The sequence below is a fragment of the Arvicanthis niloticus genome, chromosome X (assembly GCF_011762505.2).
Source record: "Arvicanthis niloticus isolate mArvNil1 chromosome X, mArvNil1.pat.X, whole genome shotgun sequence".
Lineage (NCBI taxonomy): Eukaryota > Metazoa > Chordata > Mammalia > Rodentia > Muridae > Arvicanthis > Arvicanthis niloticus.
Genome location: NC_047679.1, coordinates 113,482,053 through 113,502,754, shown reverse-complemented (window position 1 = coordinate 113,502,754; position 20,702 = coordinate 113,482,053). Strand labels below are relative to the sequence as shown.

The window sequence follows — 20,702 nt, the reverse complement described above, 5'->3', positions numbered from 1 at the left end:
TGGGGTGGGGCATCTCAAGCCTGGCGGCCACTATGTGAGGAAAATCCTGGTTGGCGTTTCCCGTGGCCTCAGAGTAAAATGGAGGTGGAGTACCATCCTAATGCAGAGGACTGAACAGGCCTGGGCCTTCGAGGATTGTGAATGCTTGGAGGACACACTCTTGGGGCTCGGGACAGGGATCAGAGAGCTGCCTGCAGGACTGGGGTTGTGGGCGAGGAGCCGTTGGGTCCCTGGTGCTTGTCCTTTATTGTTTGCCAGAGTCCATTATAAACAAACTGAGGATTCCTCCCTCTCATTGTCGTCTCTGTGTGGTGGACGTTCGGTATGGACGTTGGAGCTGGCGGGGTGGCAATGAGGAAGAGTGAATGAAAAACAAAAAAGATAGTGGCAAGACATTGAGAAGGCATCTGGATTGATTCTAACCACTGATCCTCCAGTCTCAACTCGCCCACCTATGAGATTATAGATGTGCACCACCAAGTTCAGCATTTTCTTCAGTTTACTTTTGTAGGATGGGATCTGCCTTTGTAGCTCAGGCTGACCTGGCTTGGGCTTGCCTTGAACTTACAATCTTCAGATGTTGGAAATTGTCAGCTTCACCCAATCCCCAGTTTCTCCAATATAAATAGGCCTTTCTGTGTGGGATGGGTGGTGGTGGTGGTGTTGTATCTGGAGCATTGGGTGTTTTTTGTCATGAATGGACAGCTGGTCATCTGATTATTTTCTGATAGCACTGTGATTTTACATTACCACTGAGATACACACATGCAGATTGCCTCATGTTTTGTTGTAAAAGAATCTGTGGGAGATAAGGAACAACTTCAGATGTCGCTGGATTTAGTGCAAACACTTTTGATCATTTTTTAAAGGGGGGAGACTCACATCGTAATATGTTGCCTGGTTTTGCTTTTTTGTTGAGAATGACAGATGTTAACTTTGGTTCAAAGAAGTTTTTTTAAGAGTAATTTAAAGGTTTTTAAACACAGTTGGGAGGGAGAGGGTCCAATGTTAAGTGGATACATTGAGGATGGTAAGGAAAATGAGGTGTATATGCACCATATTTGACTATGCATACAAAATTCTGTGATAACAGCGAAAGTGTTAAATGATGTTAAAAAGGGAATACTCGATCTTTTATTGTGCTAATACTACTTGAGTTTTTTGACATTTTTTACTATTTTAAGTGAAAACCTTTGGATTCAGATACTGGAGTTTTCTCCTTTTTCTCTTCTGTAACTAGAAGACATCTGAGTGTTTTACCATAGAATAAGGGCCCTTAAGAAAGTCATGACAGTCCCAAAGCAGGAGCGCTTAATACTCTTTGACTTTGATGATAGAGAAGATGATGATATAAACTTTACTGAGAACGCTCTTTACCTGAGTAAGCATGTTATTCAGTGGTTGGCCCATTGATTGTGTCCTGTAGTTTCATTAGACTTTTTACCTAGCTACCTGAATGGAATAAAACTTTGCTAAAGGTTTTCATATGCTGTCATTTCTAAATTTATCTATAAGTATTTTCTTCTTATAGCAGAGTCTTAGCAATGCAGGTAGTTTCTCTTGGACCCTGTAGTCCCAGTATTTTGAGAAAAAATAAACTTGCTAGGATTTTACCCCAGGAAAAGGCTGAACATGTTCCTATAAATGTTGGCAAATGTGTAATTTATTTCATAAAACCTGTAAAGAATTATTTCATTCTCAAAGCTGCTTCATAAACTCATATGATCAATTCTTCCAGGGGAATGCAAATCGATAGTACTTTATTAACTATTACTAATATAGCATAATTTCAAATGTTTCCATTTCTTTTTTACAATACAGAAAGAGCCCAGCATTTGACAAGGATGAGGATAAATCATCTTCTGTAGAAACACATGAAGATATGGGGTAATATTTTCAAATATTTTTTTTTGTCAGCTCAAATAGTGTACTTCAAAAGTAGTGTCTGTGGTCCCTACACTAGCTCTATATCCAGTTGAAGCCCAGCCTGGATTCCTTGAGGCCTTGGAATCACAAAAACATAGCAACTAGGACAATAGGACCACCTGCATGAACTCTTTACATGTACACACACAAAGCAAAGGGGAAAATCATAAAATAGAGGGGTACCAGCTAGAAAGAAGAAGAAGGGTCTCAGCAAGAGTAGGAGAGTTATAAAGAATGTAGTGTGGGTCCTACATGTATTAATTGTTAAATATAATTAACACAAATTCACTCTGGTTGTCCAACATGTATTTTATATGCATATGACATTTGTTACAAACCAAAACAATACGTATTTATTATGAATAATTTAAAAGACTTTCTGTGTAAACCTTTGTGTGTGCTAGACAAACGCCCCACCGTCAACTATATTTCTAGCTTTAATTTTTTATTGTCCTTTCTTTTTTTTTAATTTTATTTATTAGATCTTTCATTTACACTTCAGATACCATCCTGTTTCCCCATTCCCCCCCCCTTAGAAAACCCCTATCCCATGCCCCCTTTTCATTTTGCATTTATACATTTTTTTAAGAAATGTTAATCATAGGCTTTATAAGTTTGGTATTCTTCAATCAGAGGTGTAACCCACTACCCAACCTAGATATATCAACTATCTTTGACTGGTGGAGATACATGAACATCTGCTTCCCTGTCTCCCCCCTCTATCTCTCTTTTCATCACCTAGCTTCTCCTCTCCTTCTTCTTCTCCTCTTCTTACTCCTTTTCTTCCTCTCAGTACTCCTCCCACCTTAGCTCCTCCTACACATCACCCTTCCTGTTAAAAGGAAACTTTTCTCTCAAAATACAATTAGAGCATAATTATGCCTATTTGTACCAGTGAGGTACAAGATAGTCCTAATACCCAGTCCATCCATTTGTTGACTAACCAGCACCTCTGTCATCTATCCTAACTAAAACACTTAGTTCTGAACCTGGCTTTTTCCTTGGCTTTAGGATGAATGTCAGCTGATGACCATACACTCAGATCTTTTCTCTCAAAGTAAATAGCTATAAGTTTTCAACCCCATCAGAAATCCAGAATGACTGAGTTGACTATAATTGTGGGAAGCACAAAGCATAGCTTCTAAAACTTAGCCAATTTATAGAGACCTCTGAACACCTGGACACTTGCTCTACTTCAAAACGTTGGAGCATCTGTTCTTCTGCCTTCTGGCCTAGAATCATCTGACAGACCTTAGTGCTGCAGAATTATTAAGGGCTGATTACTCTGTCTAGGCAGATATAATCAGTCGACTATTCTGCAAGTGTGTCCTTTTCTGGACAGTAATTTGTCTGTAGAAGGAAAGTGGCAATTCTTGCCTAGTGGCTGTCTCACCACAACTGGAGTAACTCCAAGGATGTTCAATTTCTTCTTAGAATTTAACATAGGAAGCTGTCCGGAGCAGACAGGTCTCTAATGAAAATGAACATTAATACTGAAATGTTTGTCATGTCAATTCTAAGGATTTCTGATGTTTTGAAAACCAGCTATCCATGTAAGGTAATCTGGACTGTTGCCTGTTAACTCCACTCAGCTATTTCTAAATAAAACATAGAGAACACCCTTATAATAAACTCCAAGCCATGAATTTTCTATAGTCCCTTAACTCACAGACTGACCATCTCAAATCAGTTAAAAAAGTTGAAGAAGGACTGGGTCTAAGCTTTGTATTCCTAAGTGTGTTATACTGGTACAATGCCTATGAGAGTAAACAATATTCATCTCACTCTTATATCACTAAGAAGCTCATGCCAATGAAAACCTTAAAATTTGTAAACAAAGTAAATTGGTGCCATTTAAGAATTTATATCTTCATCTTGATGTTAATTATACAGATTTCTACTAATAGGTTATGGCTATGCATGTAACCCCTAGCTAATCCTCTCTATTCCGACAAAACCACTACTTTTCCCTAGGGAGACAACCCAACATTTACCACCTTAGTCCCCATGCCCAGGGAATAGGGGCGCTGACTCATCATTAGCTTCTTCAAGCTGATTATGGGCATTGAGATATTAGAAGAGGAGTGGGGGGGAAGAGCAAGTTGACAATCCTCTGATGCTGTGTCTTCGCTGCCTCCAGATGGAATTCACGGACCTCCGAGGTTTGAGCAGGTCTGCCCAGCTTGCTTGTTGAGTAGATAGATACACCAAGGCTGATCATTCTGCAATATACAATTCTCAACACAAATTTTAGTATCAAGATAGTTTCTTTTTTTTTTAAAGAGGGCTGACATTTTATTAAGAATGTTGGTTCTAACCACTTTTCTATTTTTCCTCCTCTTTTATTGGATATAATATTTACATTTCAAATTTTATCCCCTTACCATATTTCCCCCACCACCCAGGAACCCCTTATCCCATCCCCCCTCCTCCTGCCTATATGAAGGTGTTTACCCACCTACCCCCAGCCTCCCTCCCCACCCTCAGATCCCCCCCCCTCAGTGCTCAGCCTTCAGGGTACCAATGATCTTGTCTCCCACCTATGCTCAACAGGGCCATCCTCCCCTACATATACAGCTGGAGTCATGTGTCTCTCCCTATGTGTTCCTGGGCTGGTGGTTTAGACCCTGGGGAGCTCTGGCTGGTTGGTATTCTTGCTCTCCTCACAGGGCCACCAGCCCTTATGGTTCACGGTTCCTTCAATTTACTCTCTAACTCCTCCATTGGGAACTTTGATCAGATTAATGGATAGCTGTGGGTATCTGTCTCTGGGTATGTCCGACTCTGAGAGACCTCTAAGGAGACAGCCTTATCAGGCTGCTGTCAGCTTTCCCATCCTGACATCCCTATCAGCGTCTATTTTGGTGACTGCCTATGGAATGAATACCCAGACACAATGGTCTCCCTACAACCCCCCCTTATGATTCTGACCCACACTGTGTCTCCATATTTGCTCCCTTGGTTATTTAGTTACTCCTTCTAAGAAAGACCTAGGCATCCTCACTTGTTCTTTCTTCTTCATGAGCTTCGTATCATCTGGTAGTTGAATCTTTGTTGTTTCAAACTTTTGGGCTAATCTCTGCTTATCAGTGAGTAAATACCTGTGTGTTCTTTTGTGATTGGGTTACCTCACTCAGGATGATATTTTCTAGATCCATCCATTTACCTAAGAATTTCTCAAATTCATTATTTTTATAGCTGTGTAATATTCCATTGTGTAAATGTACCACATTTTTGTATCCATTCCTCTGTTGAAGGGCATCTGGGTTCTTTCCAGCTTCTGGCTATTATAAATAGGGCTGCTATGAACATAGTGGAGCATATGTCTTTGTTATTTGTTGGGGCATTTCCTGGGTATATACCCAGAAGTGGTATAGCTGGGTCCTCAGGTAGTGCTATGTCCAATTTTCTGAGGAACCGCCAGACTGACTTCCAAAGTGGTTGTACCAGCTTGCAACCCCACCAACAATGCAGGAGTGTTCCTCTTTCTTCACATCCTCGCCAGCATCTACTATCACCTGAGTTTTTGATCTTAGCCATTCTGACTGGTGTGAGGTGGTATCTCAGTGTTGTTTTGATTTGCATTTCCCTGATGACTAAGGATGTTGAGCATTTCTTAAGGTGCTTCTCGGCCATTCGAGTTTCCTCAGTTGAGAATTCTTTGTTTAGCTCTGTACCCCATTTTTTAATGGGGTTATTTTGTTGTTTGGCGTCTAATTTCTTGAGTTCTTTGTAAATATTAGATATTAGCCCCCTATCAGATGTAGGATTGGTAATGATCTTTTCCCAATCTGTTGGTTGCCGTTTTGTCTTGTTGACAGTGTCCTTTGCCTTACAGAAGCTTTGCAATTTGATGAGGTCCCATTTGTCGATTCTTGATCTTAGAGCCTAAGCCATTGGTGTTCTGTTCAGGAACTTTTCCCCTGTCCCTAGGTATTCGAGGGTCTTCCCCAACTTCTCTTCTAATATTTTCAGTGTACCTGGCTTTATGTGAAGGTCCTTTATCCACTTGGAGTTGAGCTTTGTGCAAGGGGATAAGAATGGATTAATTTGCATTCTTCTACATGTTGACCTCCAGTTGAGCCAGCACCACTTGTTGAAAATGCTGTCCTTTTTCCACTGGATGAATTTAGCTCCCTTGTCAAATATCAAGTGACCATAGGTATGCGGGTTCATTTCTGGGTCTTCAATTCTGTTGCATTGATCGTCCTGTCTGTCTCTGTACCAATACCAAGCAGTTTTTATCACTACTGCTCTGTAGTACAGTTTGAGGTCCGGAATGGTGATTCCCCAGAAGTTCTTTTATTGTTGAGAATAGTTCTCGCTATCCTAGGTTTTTGTTATTCCAAATGAATTAGTAAATTGCTCTTTCTATCTCTATGAAGAATTGATTTGGAATTTTGATGGGTATTGCATTGAATCTGTAGATTGCTTTTGGCAGGAGAGCCATTTTTACTAAATTAATCCTGCCAATCCAGGAGCATGGGAGATCTTTCCATCTTCTGAGATGTTCTTCAATTTCTTTCTTGAGACACTTGAAGTTCTTGTCATACAGATCTTTCACCGTGCTTTGTTAGATTCACTCCAAGATAATTTATTTTATTCGTGGCTATTGTGAAGGGTGTCATTTCCCTGATTTCTTTCTCTGCCTGTTTATCCTTTGAGTAGAGGAAGGCTACTGATTTGTTTGAGTTGATTTTATATCCAGCCACATTGCTAAAGTTGTTTATCAGGTTTAGGAGTTCTCTGGTGGAAGTTTTAGGTTCACTTAAGTATACTATCATATCATCTGCAAATAGTGAAATTTTGACTTCTTCCTTTCCTATCTGTGTCCCTTTGACTTCCTTTTGTTGTCTAATTGCTCTAGCTAAGACTTCCAGTACTATATTGAATAGGTAAGGTGAGAGTGGGCAGCCTTGCCTAGTCCCTGATCTTAGTGGGATTGCTTCAAGTTTCTCTCCATTTAGTTTGATGTTGGCTACTGGCTTGCTGTATATTGCTTTTACTATGTTTAGATATGGGCCTTGTATTCCTGATCTTTCCAAGACTTTTAACATGAAGGGATGTTGAATTTTGTCAAATGCTTTCTCAGCATCTAGTGAGATGACCATGTGGTTTTTCTCTTTGAGTTTATTTATGTAGTGGATTACATTGATGGATTTCCGAATATTGAACCATCCCTGCATTCCTGGGATAAAGCCTACTTGATCTTGATGGATAATTGTTTTGATGTGTTGTTGGATTCGGTTTGCGAGAATTTTATTGAGTATTTTTGCATCAATATTCATAAGAGAGATTGGTCTGTAGTTTTCTTTCTTTGTTGGGTCTTTCTGTGGTTTAGGTATGAGTGTAATGGTAGCTTCATAGAATGAATTGGGTAGTGTTCCTTCTGTTTCTATTTGATGGAATAACTTGAAGAGGATTGGTATTAGGTCTTCCTTGAAGGTCTGAAAGAATTCTGCACTGAAACCATCTGGCCCCGGACATTTTTTGGTGGGAAGATTTTTAATGACTGTGTCTATTTCTTTAGGCGTTATGGGACTGTTTAGGTGGTTTATCTGCTCCTCGTTTAACTTTGGTACCTGGTATCTATCTAGAAAATTGTCCATTTCCTCCAGATTTTCCAATTTTGTTGAGTATAGGCCTTTGTAGTAGGATCTGATAATTTTTTTAATTTCCTCTGTTTCTGTTGTTATGTCTCCCTTTTCAGTTCTGATTTTATTAATTTGAATGCTGTCTCTGCGCCCTTTGGTTAGTCTGGCTAAGGGTTTGTCTATCTTGTTGATTTTCTCAAAGAACCAGCTCCTGGTTTTGTTGATATTTTGTATAGTTCTTTTTGTTTCGACTTGGTTGATTTCAGCCCTGAGTTTGACTATTTCCTGCCGTCTACTCCTCTTGGGTATACTAGCTTCTTTTTGTTCTAATGCTTTCAGGTTTGCTGTCAATTTGTTAATGTATGCTCTTTCCACTTTCTTTTTGTGAGCACTTAGAGCTATGATTTTTCCTCTTAGTACTGCTTTCAATGAGTCCCACATGTTTTGATATGATGTGTCCTCATTTTCATTTAAATCTAAAAAGTCTTTAATTTCTTTCTTAATTTCTTCCTTGACCAAGTTATCATTGAGTAGAGCATTGTTCAGTTGCCAAGTGTATGTCGGTTTTCTGATGTTTTTGTCCATGTCAAAGACAAGTCTTAATCCATAGTGGTCTGATAAGGTGCTGGGGATTATTTCAATCTTTTTGTATCTGTTGAGGCCTGTTTTGTGACCAATTATATGCTCTATTTTCGAGAAGGTACCATGAGGTGCTGAGAAGAATGTATATTCTTTTTTTTTAGGATGAAATGTTTTATAGATGTCAGTTAGGTCCAATTGGTTCATAACTTCTGTTAGTTTCATTGTGTCTTGATTTGGTTTCTGTTTCCATGATCTGTCCATAGCTGAGCATAGGGTGTTGAAATCTCCCACTATTATTTTGTAGGGTGCAATGTATGCTTTAAGTTTTAGTAAAGTGTCTTTTATGTATGTGGGTGCCCTTACATTTGGGGCATAGATGTTGAGAATTGCGAGTTCCTCTTGGTACATTTTTCCTTTCATGAATATGAAGTGTCCTTCTTTATCTTTTTTTGATTACTTCTGGTTGAAAACTGATTTTATTTGATATTAGAATCGCTACTCCAGCTTGTTTCTTGGGACCATTTGCTTGGAAGATTGTTTTCCAACCTTTTACTCTGAGGTAGTGTCTGTCCTTTCCACAGAGGTGCGTTTCCTGAATGCAGCAAAATGTTGGGTCCTGTTTACGTATCCAGTCTGATAGTCTATGTCTTTTTACTGGAGAATTGAGTCCATTGATATTAAGAGATATTAAGGAAAAATGAGTGTTGTTTCCTGTTATTTTTGTTATTGGCAGTGGAGATATGTTTGTGTAGCTACCTTCTTTTACGGTTTTTGGAAGATTACTTTCCTGCTTTTTCCAGGTTGTAGTTTCCCTCCTTGTGATGGAGTTTTCCACCAATTATCCTTTGAAGTGCTGGGTTTGTGTTGAGATACTGTGTAAATTTGGATTTGTCATGGAATATTTTGGTTTCTCCATCAATAATGATTGACAGTTTTGCTGGTATAGTAGTCTGGGCTGACATTTATGTTCTTTTAGGGTCTGTATGATATCAGTCCAGGATCTTCTGGCTTTTATGGTCTCTGGTGAGAAGTCTGGTGTAATTCTTATAGGTCTGCCTTTATATGTTACTTTGCCTTTTTCCCTTACTGCTTTTAGTATTTTTTCTTTGTTTTGTACATTTGATGTTTTGACTATTATGTGGCGGGAAGTTTGTCTTTTCTGGTCTAAACTATTTGGAGTTCTGTAGGCTTCTTGTATATTTATGGACAGCTCTTTCTTTAGGTTAGGGAAGTTTTCCTCTATAATTTTGTTGAGGATATTTACTGGTCCTTTAAGTTGGGAGTCTTCCCCCTCATCTATTCCTATTATCCTTAGGTTTGGCCTTCTCATTGTGTCTTGGATTTCTTGTATATTTTGGGTTAGTAGCTTTTTGTATTTGCATTTTCTTTGACAGTTGTGTCAATGTTTTCCATGGTATCTTCTGCACATGAGATTCTCTCTTCCATCTCTTGTATTCTATTGGTAATACTTGTGTCTATGACTCCTGATAGTTTTTTAAAGTTTTCTATCTCCAGGGTGTTCTCCCTTTGTGATTTCTTTATTGTTTCTACTTCTATTTTTAGATCCTGCATGGTTTTGTTTAATTCCTTCTCCGTTTGGTTGCATTTTCTTGCAATTCCTTAAGGGATTTCTGTGTTTCCTCTCTAAGGGTTTCTATCTGTTCTTTGAGAGTTTTATTTATGTCTTTCTTAAAGTCCTCTATCATCATCATGAGAAGTGATTTTAATTCTGAATCCTGCTTTTCTGGTGTGATGGGGTGTTCAGGGCTTGCTCTGATGGGGGAACTGGGTTCTGATGATGCCATGTAACTTTGGTTTCTGTTGCTTGCGTTCTTGCGCCTGCCTTTTGCCATCTGGTTAATTCTAGTGCTACCTGTACTTCTGTCTCTGATTGAAGCCTGTCTTTCCAGTTGTCTCGCTTTTGTTTGGTCTTCTAGGAGTCCAGATGTCTCTGTGATTTTTTCCAGCTGCCCTGATTACAGTGGTATCTCTAGGATGCCTCAGGATATGGTGCCTCCAAGGTAACAGTCCAGCTAGATGTCTGCTGTTCTGGGTGCAGTGTCTCCTCTTGGATATCTCAGGGTATGTTGTCTGACACTCTGAGTTCAGTTGTTCCTCTGTGGCTCTGGGTTGAGCGGACCTTCCAGTATGTCTCAGGTGGAATCCAGGGTCCATACAACTGCAGACCTGGTAGAGGTCTGGTCTGGGACTCAGACCCTGCAGGCCTCAGACCGGAGGGGGGGCGAGCAGCAGAAGGAGCGTGCTAGTGCTGGCTATGGGTTCTATGGATCCCCAGAATGTGTCTGGGGGACTCCTGGGTGCACTTACCCACAGGCCTCAGACTGCAGGAGGGGCGAGCGCCGGACAGGGCGTGCTAGCGCTGGCTATGGGTTCTATGGATCCCCCAGAATGTGTCTGGGGGGCTCATGGGTGCACTTACCCGCAGGCCTCAGACTGCAGGAGGGGCGAGCTGGGGAAGGGGCGTGCTAGAGCTGGCTATGGGTTCTATGGATCCCCCAGAATGTGTCTGGTGGACTCCTGGGTGCACTCACCTGCAGGCCTCAGACTGCCCGCCTTTATATCTTACTTGGCCTTTTTCCCTTACTGCATTTAATATTCTTTCTTTGTTTTGTGCACTTGGTGTTTTGATTATTATGTGACGGGACGTAATTCTTTTCTGGTCTACTCTAATTGGTGTTCTATAAGCTTCTTGCATTTTTATGGGCATCTCGTTAATCAAGTTTGGGAAGAATATATATATATATATATATATATATATATATATATATATATATTCCCATACAAGTTTTCCAGGAACATCAGTACTAGGAAATGAGGAGCTAGACCAATTATCAGTAGGAAACGAATTAAATGTATTAAAGGCTTTAATTTTTCGTTAAGGCATCATGTAAAAAGTATAAGTTTAGATACAAATTCCTATAACTTGACAAGAAGCCAAAGAAATTATAAAAACATGTTCTACTTGTTCTTTATATAATCAAGCTCCATTACCTGCCAGAAGTAACCCTTAAGGTCACCAAAGAAATGAAATTTGGGAGACTGATGTGTTTTGTCTTGCAGAATTTAGAAAACTAAGGTATGTACATCCTACAATTGACACTATGCAGGATTCCAATGGGCTCTGTCTTGAGTTCTGAAAAGGCTGATTTTGTATTTTCATGTTTATTACAAGTGATGGCTATTTTAGGAATACCTTTACAGGTAAAATCTGATAATGCTATGAAGTCGTGTATCCAGTAAACTATAACAGTTCTTTAAATATTATAATATAAACCATATTACTAACATACCTTGCAATCCTACAGGACAAGCAATTGTGGAGACATCTAACAGGACTTAAAAGGAAATGCTTACTAAACCGAAGGGGGATGTAAGGTCTCCTGGAGATAGATTACATAATGCTTTATTGACTTAAAATGTTTGAAATGTCAATGAGACAGGCAGCACAGCTGCTGAAAAGCATTGGATTTTAGAAAGGACTGCTGAATTATTTTAAGGGTGTGTTATCTTGAGAATGGAAGTCAGGAAGTGTGATGCACTGGGGGAGAAGTTAATCTTTGTTTTTTCACAGAAAGTGCAAAGCTGTGGATTCCTTCAGATTTAATACAGATTTGATTTGATGGGGGAGTGTACTATCTTGTGTTCTCATGCTAATTGTCTTACCCATAAAACCTGTTTGCAGTGTCCTGCACATAGGCTAAGGAAGCCTGCCTGCCCCTAGTTGGCTCTGATTAGGAAATAAAGTTGCCAACAGTCAATGTCTGAGCAGGAAGACAGGCAGAACTTTTAAATTCCCTGGCCCAGGAGAGGAGATGAAGGAATTCCACCATAGGAGGGAGTAGGGTGGACCAGGCCATGAAGGGGCAGAAGAGTAGAATGGAGGAACATAGATGCAAAGGGAAAGAGTTCCCATGAGAGGCATACCCAGAAGGACACAGGGCACCAGAGATGAAATATAGATTTCAAAATGTTAACTCAGAAATACTGGAGGACAGTGTGTGCGAGCCATGGGGAGGTGTAGAAGCATCCACCCATTGAGCTAGTCAGGGCATATCAAAATATAAGTGTGTGTGTGTGTGTGTGTGTGTGTGTGTGTGTGTGTGTGTGTGTGTTTATTCTAGAATCCAGAGAATTCTGGCAGATGGCAAGAAGTGCAAGGAGCTCAGAGGAGATTAAATATTTACTGCAATAGTACAGACCTGAAAATTTGGGCTGTGGACCTGGATAAAGAAACCAAGAACAACAAGGAAATGGGTGACATAAGTGCTGATCCCTCTACATGGAAACATCTCCGAAACTGGCTGAAACGTGAATGTTTCTGCAGTAGTCAGTAAATCTTTTTGGCTACAGAGTCGGTATTACTTATCATTCCATGCAACCCTTTCATATGGCATGGTTGTAGATTAATATCACAGTTTGGTTACATAGTCTAAATTGTCTTATAATGTTTGATGCCTTTTACCTGTTTGAACAATGAGCAAAGATTCATCTTTAGCTGATTTGTGCACACCATATATGCCACACGTGTGTTAACACAAACAAAGTATATTGCCTTGAAAAGTTTGTGTGCATTGAGAACAAGAGGACCAGACACCAATGAAAACAAGATAAGTATCCCGGATGATCCAGGCACACAGGCTGGCTTGGTTGGTGTTTCCTCAAAAACCTATGTCCCTAAATCTGTTGTCTTTCTGTGGAATCTGCTCTCCAACAGGGCTGCCTTGCCTGGCTTCAGTGAAAAAGGATGCCCTTAATCTGGCAGAGAGTTGATGTAATATGGTGGTGGCATGTCCAGGGGTGCCCAACTTCTCAGAGGAGAAGGTAAGGGGTGGTGGTCAGAGGGGCTCTGTGACAGGGGGACAGAGAGGAGGGGGACAGTAGTCCCAATGTAGAAAATAAAGTAAAATCTGCATCCAGAACAGCTTCAAAAAGCCTAGTTGAGATGCTGCAACCTCACAGACTGTTCCAGCCAAGATTCAGTTAAGCACTGTACATTCATGTCACACAGAGAGAGACTGGACAGCAAATGATACAGTTAGCTTCCCTAGGACTTGGCCAATATTCCAATTTTCATAGGGTACCCAAAAGATGTCATGGCCCTGAGAGATCAGGAAGCATTTTTGTCCTTTCCCCAGAAGTGTGGTGGTGGTTTTTTATTGTTTGGTGGGAGATAGATGTTTGTAGTCCTTTAAAGGGGGTTGGTTACAAATTGCTAATGGTCTTGGTCAGGGGAAAACAATATAAAGGAAGTTAGATTAAGGGATCTCTTTCACTTTCTTTTCTTTCCTCTATCTCTATTTATCTCTTATCTAGTATGCAACTCGTTTATCAATGTAATGTAAATTCTAGTCCCTTTTTAAGCTACAACTAAAAACTGTTTAGGATAATTTAGAAATGCAAGTGTATAGTCAGTCAATCAAATTTATGGTTATGTTAGGTACCGGTTTAGTTAGTTACAGAAATAAACTTTATTTAGCCTCCAGTAGATGTTTTCAAAGGTAAATGCAAAATACATAGCTAGAAACAAGTAATATTTGTCTATACAGATAGATTCTAGGTAGATAGATGGTCGTCAAACACTTCAGAGATCAACAGAACATGGCATTTAAGATGTTTCAATACCATAAGGCTTTTCATGACAGTGAGACATGTCAGTTCCTGGCAGCACCTCCATGCTACTTCAAAAAAGACGACAGGCACATGAAGTTTACTTGTTTGTGGCAAAGCTGCCAGTGGGCAAAAAGCTGCCCTTGCCTCTACAACTAACAGCATGCTGTCACACCTGTGGACAAGCAGGACACTGCGAAATCAACTGATGAACTCTGCAAAAACAAGATAGGGCAGTCCTTCAGCAATTTCTGCTTCACAGAGAAGTCTGTCAGATGTTTCCCTCTGCCCCTCTCCCTCTCCCTCTGCCTCTCCCCCGTCTCTCACACACATACAAACACACAGACACACACAGACCCACACACTATGTCGGGTTCTAACAACAATTTTCTAGTGCTTTTTAAAATTATTACATATGTACAGATAGTTTTTGTGGTTTTTTTGTTGTGTTTGGTCTCACTGTGAGGTTTTGGCTGGCGTAGAAGTGAGAATGCAGAGGAGCTGAGCCTCAAATGCACAGAAACCTCTTGCCCCTGTCTCCAGAGACCTGTCATTAACAGTATTGACAGCATTGGCCACCATTTCCAGCTTGTAGATGTGTATTTACTTGTAGATGTGGCCACTACTTGAATTCCTGGTGTGGGATGGGCCAGGAGAAGGTGTTGGAACAAATATAACTGAAAGTTTTCACAGTTGTCAGCTACTTTGTGGGTGCTGGGAACCGAACACGGGCCTCCACTAAAGGCAACAAGTGCCTTAACTAGCCAGCCTCCTGGCTAGTGCTCATATCCATAACCAAGCATGATTTTTACTGGGCTGAGCAGGTATGAGAGTTCCTTCCACACCTCCTACAACAAACTCTCGACCCTCTCATGAAAATGTAGAAAACAGCTAGAGCCCTTAAAAGCACACTGAGTATGCAAGGATGCAACTGCAAGCAGCTTTTCCAGAGGCCTTCCTGTTGGTGTATTCACAATGGGTGGGTGGGACCAAATGTCCATAGCCAATGACGTAAGCAGTGACGTACATATACCATTGTCTCTCATTGGCTAGGCAGTGGAAAGGGGTGGGATCTCCCCAGACAGAGTTTTATAAGGAAACCTGGCAGCAGCCAGGGAGGTACCCTGTCCCTGGCTCTCCTGAGAACCTCCATTTAGCCATTCATTATCATCTCACAGAGGCTGGGAAATTCTCATCTTGAGAGTCAGACAAAGGAAGAGTACTGAGTCATCTGAAATCCGTGGTCACTGCTCAGGTTGGTGGCGATCCCAACATTGTACAACTTGTACCACCTTGTACAGTGGATGCTTTCATGGGAAGAACATGTCTGAAGAAACATCGCAAGAACATCATATAGGTAATCTGGGAACACCCACCCTTCCCCCCTTCAATCCCCACCCAAGGAGACTCCTCAGAAAGGCTTTCCTCCACCTTAAGTTGCGGTGGGGCACAAAGAGCCGAGAGGGACCTGCTGCCATCCTGAGTGGCCATTGAGCAAGAGGATGTTCCTGAGTTTCCAAGTAAGGCCAGTACTGAACTGTGCCCCAAGCTCCTGTGGTATGCCAAATCAGGAGGGTGTTTGGACCAACTCACAGAACACGTGACACAAGTCTTTTTGGGCTGTAATGTCCCTGCCTTCGCATCTTGCCCTTGAAAGATGTCTTTGGCTATCCCCCAGAGAAAGGGAACATCGCACTTTGAGAGTGAATTCAGCCTTGTTTTCCCTGAACACATGTATCTAAAGCCAGGAGGCAGGGTTGTAAGGAAGGCACTATAGAGGAAGGTGACCAATTGTCCCAGCATGGTACAGGAGGCAGATCCCCAAACAGTACTTATCCATAAGACTTATGAAGAGCAAAAGGAAATTTGGCGACGTGTCCTTACATCTGCATATATCTTTTAATGCTTTGTCAGAAGGGATGTTGGAGAATGTAGAGCTATGGCTATGCATTTGCTGTTGCTGTTGAGTCAGGCATATACTAGTAACAGTGGGAGTTTAAAGGGGCTTCCTGAGCAGGTAGATGAACATAGCACTTGTGTTCCCACTGGAACAGGTCAGCCACAGCTGAAATAGATGCCATGGAGGTGCCATTCGTGAGTCACAACCTTAGGATGCAGTGATGGCTGTTGTCTTATGGTCAGAGGAGTGATGCTATGTGCTCATATCTACAAGGGTGTTCAAAAACGAACTTGTCTATAGTGGGTGCTTGCATTTGACATGAACCCGTGTGACCTTTGTTTACTTGTGTTGTAGATAACTCCAAATTCAAGTCTATTCAGGGAGTTGTGACCTCGCTGTGTAATGACTATGGCTGGATTAATGAAACCATCTTCTTTAATATGAACTTAATCAGTGACAACATGCCTCTGAACATAGGGACAAATGTCCTTGCACTTGTGGAAGAAAACCCAAGAAATCATATCTTCAAAGCAATCAAGGTATGGCTGAGTTTATCCAGAGTCTCTTACTGTACTGCTTACTGTTTTCTTGCTGTGATAAAATACCATGATCAGAGCAACTTCAGGAAGAGCATTTATTTGGGCTTATGGTTCTAGAAAAGCAAGAGGCCATCATGGCCGTGAGGCATAGGAGAAAGCAGCAGGTATGGTGACTGAAACAGGTAGCTGAGTGCTCACTTCTTCAAATACAATCACAAAGCAAAGAGGCAGGGTTAGAAATGCTTGTAATCTCTAAAATTTCCATTTCTTTCCAGCAAACTCCCACCTTCTAAACCTCTCCTAACAGTGCCCCCAACTGGGGACCAAGTGTTCAAATATCTGAGCTCATTACAGAAGTCACCATTCAAACCACTACATTGGGTGAGCATGGTGGTATACTGCATTAGTTCCAGCACTCTGGAGTCAGAAGCAGAGAAATTTCTACAAGTTCAAGGCCAGCCTGATCTGCAGAGTTCCAAGCCAGCCCCAGTTACATGGTGAAATCCCATTTTTTAAATAAGATTCAGTCAATGTTGCTATATGGTCAAAGTTGACATTCCACTTATCTGAGATTAATGGGTTTGATTTTCTAATATTTCAATGCAGTGATGCTTCTTTGCTTTCTAAATATTTTTTCTTCTCTTAGTATTTCAACAACATGTAAATGACGGTTCTGTATAATCCTGTAACTTCTATCATATACTAAGCAGCTATTTTCTATTCAACATCCAACTAGCAGAATCAGCAGGACAGTATGTTTTATACACTTTTCTATGGCAGTTAAAGAACACTTTCTTGCTTACTTTAATTTTTAGATTTTTTTTATTTATGCGTATGAGTATTTTGCCTACATGTATGTATATCTGTGATCAGCATGCGTACCTGGTGGTAGAAGAGGTTGTGAGCCTCCAAGTAGGTGCTGTGAATTTAAACCGGATCCCTTGCAGGAACACCAAGTGCTCTTAAACCCTGAGCTAACTCTTCATCCCCAACTAAAGTACATTTAACATAAATCAAAATTTTAAATACTACTATAAATTTTGGATGACTTACAGATGTAAGTCTCACTTCAGTTCAACTATTTATATATTGATGGCTATTGTCAAGTTATTCTTAGTTATGCTTTTCCAATTGAGAGTCTCAATAGCAGGCCACAGAAGATCCCTTTGCCAGTATTAATCAGATGCATTATTATTATTACTATAACTATTATTATCATTATAAAATCATGGTAAAATTGAAAACAGAGAAGCAGAGTCCTAAAGTTTTTTTGATTTTTTAACATCATAATGATAGTTATAATTTTTACTTCTTGATCTTCTCATACAAGGGATTCACTATAGATTTTTCCATAATCACAAAAATATATTTACTAGAAAAATATGTATTTATTCTTTTATGTTTTCTTTAATCTCCTGCATGAAATTTTTATTCCACTTGCACTCACTGCCTCCTCTTATAGGTGAAAGCTATGAATAATCTTCCTGAGGGCAGTGAGCCATCAAAACTTGGCAGAAGGCTTTGTATCAAATGTGTCACCTCCGTAACTGAAGACAACATCTATATCAGCAAGGACATGTTTTTCCCGTTATGCATGTTTTCTGGAGGTAGGACTTACAGCTTTCAAAACATAGAACAAGAAATATAAGTATTGGGCTTGAGCATCCTTGAAACTGAAAGTAGGGTACAATACAGGGGAAAAGGGTAGTATTTTAAATATTGCCTAGAGCTCCTGTCCCCTGTGATGACCATCACCGTGTGGCCATGTGGTTGTTTTGATTCAGTTGATTTTGTTTGCCAAGTAGCTTTTTAACTTTGGTTTTTCACATAGGGTTCCTCAAAGTTACCAGAAACTCATACACATCTGAGAATTGTGCATGGGATTAGGAAACCCAGCCACTAAGCTTCTGGGTCCTGAGATTCTAGTCTTTGTGACACTGCCCCTGGATACATTCAAGATCGAATCAATGACAGCATTACATAACTATAAGGGATTTATCTTGAAAATATTTGCATCACATGTCTTTCTCGATGCCTGGGGAACACGTCATTGTAAAGAATCAGTGATTACATAGCTTTCTGCTTTCCTTGCTATAGGAAGATACTTAAGAGGTCTAAGTGTTTGGAAAATTACTTTACGTGCAGGAAATGTTAGTCAGCATATGGCAGTGAGTAAGGCCCTAGAAATGTCCTGTGACCCTGACTGTATTAATACATAATCTCACTTCCATGGTTGTTTTAGGATTCAGGCCATTCAATGGAGATTTGCTGCTGGTTGAGTATTCCATGAACCCGGGCACTTCAAACATGAATATCCACTCTGCAAGCCCCCTCAACTCTCAGAATATGGAAGAGGTAATTGACCTTGATGTTGTCTTGTCATGGGTAGGCAGCTGCCTCTCCTCCTTACTGATCCCTTTCCTGACCAAGATTTTGTGTTCACGGATTGAAAAGTAAATAAGCAGAGAATAATATAGTGTTTCTCTCTCTCTTCCCGTGGGTTTGTGTGTGTGAGCATGTGTGTGTATGTGTGTGTGTGTGTTTATTTCCTCAAGTGTGTGTTTTCTTTGACGTTAGGCTGTTCCATGGACAACAGTAAGAAAATTGTCTTGGTTGTGAGAAAATTGTGGAGAAACTTTGAGTGCACTAGGTTTGAGGTGTGGCAACTTGCTGATGAAGGCGGGTCAGACCTTGGTTAGGATAGTCTGAGAATGAGTTGTAAAGACAGGGAAGTAGAGTGTGAGGTTATGATGTGGCGAGGGATCTGCTGATTGGATCTGGGTTTCTGGGGGAGTGGAGGGCCATCTGAGGTGGGTTACATCCTTCCCTAGACTCAGTGTCATCGTTTCTCATCATAGGTCTGTGTTACCAGCATTGATGGAAGAAATGGCATGGTGGAATCTACCATTTTTTTTACCCTCGATTCTCTCCACATACCTTCTGGGTATATACCAGGATTATACGACATAGTGGATATTGTTGCTGTGGACACTATGCAACCACGCTATTCTTGGAGAGCAGTATCAATGACCCCACTGCAAATGGTGAACTAACCAGACCTTGTCATTCATTTTCAGACTTCTGTCTGTGGTCATGGTGTAATAAAATAATATGGGCACGTAATCCAAACATCTGTGAGCTATGACTCTTTTGCCTTTCCAATGTTTTTTTCTCTATGATAATTTTAATTTTCTATCTGCACTCCATTTGGTAAATATAGTGCTTATTTATAGATTTTCTTCCTATGATCGTGTACAAAATAGTCAATTCAGAGAAATGATAGATCAGACTCAGGTCTACTTCAAACAAAAAGACTGAGCAGACTTTTATTAGGTTCAGAGGTGGTGCCATGAAAATTGCTTTCAGATTGTTGTACTTCTGAGAAGTTGTCTGTCTTTCCTTCATCATTTTCTAGCCTTCAGAAGGAATCCTGAACCTGGTTGCCATCTGAGGTGTTAGGGGGGCCTACACTGGAGACTGAGGCTATCTGACCAGTTGCTTTATATTAGTACCTGGTACAGCCTTGTGCTTCACCCCGATGATCGGGTTCAATTGCATGCCCTTTAGGAATCCACTGTTGTCCTCATCTTTTAGAGGTTCAACCCTGTAAAAGACACCTATCTTCCAGGCAGTGGATCAAGATTCAGAACTTTCACCATATACCCTTCTTCCTGGGTGTGACCATCCCTACACTCAGAACCCAGAACCCCAAGCTCCAATGTTGGTTTTATATTCTGCCTTGCCACCCAAGAGTTCACTCATGCCAAAGCTTCTATTGGCTCTTTTGACCACAGACCACTAGAGAAGATCTCTCACCTCAGATGGCTTAAGGTTCAGATCCCTTGAAGGTTTCCAGTGCCGAGCCATCCAGTGCTCTTGTGTCCATTGTGTGAAACTGCAAGGCCATCCAGTCTCTAGAAGGAGGGGATGCTCAGACAAAGCCTATTTGATTATGTTTATCAGCAATTCACCACAACTGGTAACCCCACCATACTCAGAGCAGCCATAAACCTTCTGACCACCATTGTGGTAGCCACCACCCTGTTTGGGATAATTGCCAACATCTCCTGACTGTTATCCCACATCTTTTTTTTTTTTTTTATTGCAGATGAATTGGGTATGATTTTCCAGGCAGCAACTGCTTGGCTGGTTATCCAAGCAACACACATACACTAATAATCTGGAGTGACTTGCTGATATCTTCCTTTCTAATGGGTGTCCCTAATTTAACCCAATCACATCATAGAGTCTCCAGGCCTCTCATCTTCCAGGATGAGAAAAGTGACTCTGGAGGAGTTAGGATGGAGATTGTGGAGTCACAACTAGAAACAGTATCGAAACAGACTCCAGTTCTTCTACCACTATAAGACGAGTCCTTTAGAATGGTTATAAAGGATTCTGACAAACAGGAGACAATGTGATATAAGGTCCCCAAAGTGCCACATATTAACAAAAGAAATTTCCCAGTGCTGACAGAGTTTTCTTGAGCTGACCCTGCCACAGTTACTGTATCTTCAAGGACAGGTGCTGAGG

The 20,702-nt window shown here is 40.8% G+C and overlaps 1 protein-coding gene across 1 annotated transcript in view; it reads left to right on the top strand.

Moving 5' to 3' along the window:
- The window catches only part of LOC117695144 (cancer/testis antigen 55-like), a 23,583-nt gene extending 4,322 nt beyond the window's left edge, over positions 1 to 19,261 (top strand). The window contains exons 3-7 of the mRNA XM_076918998.1: positions 14,909 to 15,087; positions 15,985 to 16,169; positions 17,632 to 17,776; positions 18,412 to 18,524; positions 19,028 to 19,261. Coding sequence (XP_076775113.1) covers positions 14,909 to 15,087; positions 15,985 to 16,169; positions 17,632 to 17,776; positions 18,412 to 18,524; positions 19,028 to 19,222 — 817 coding nt within the window. The 3' untranslated portion in view covers positions 19,223 to 19,261. The remainder of the gene's footprint in view (positions 1 to 14,908; positions 15,088 to 15,984; positions 16,170 to 17,631; positions 17,777 to 18,411; positions 18,525 to 19,027) is intronic.
- The last annotated feature ends 1,441 nt before the right edge of the window (positions 19,262 to 20,702 follow it).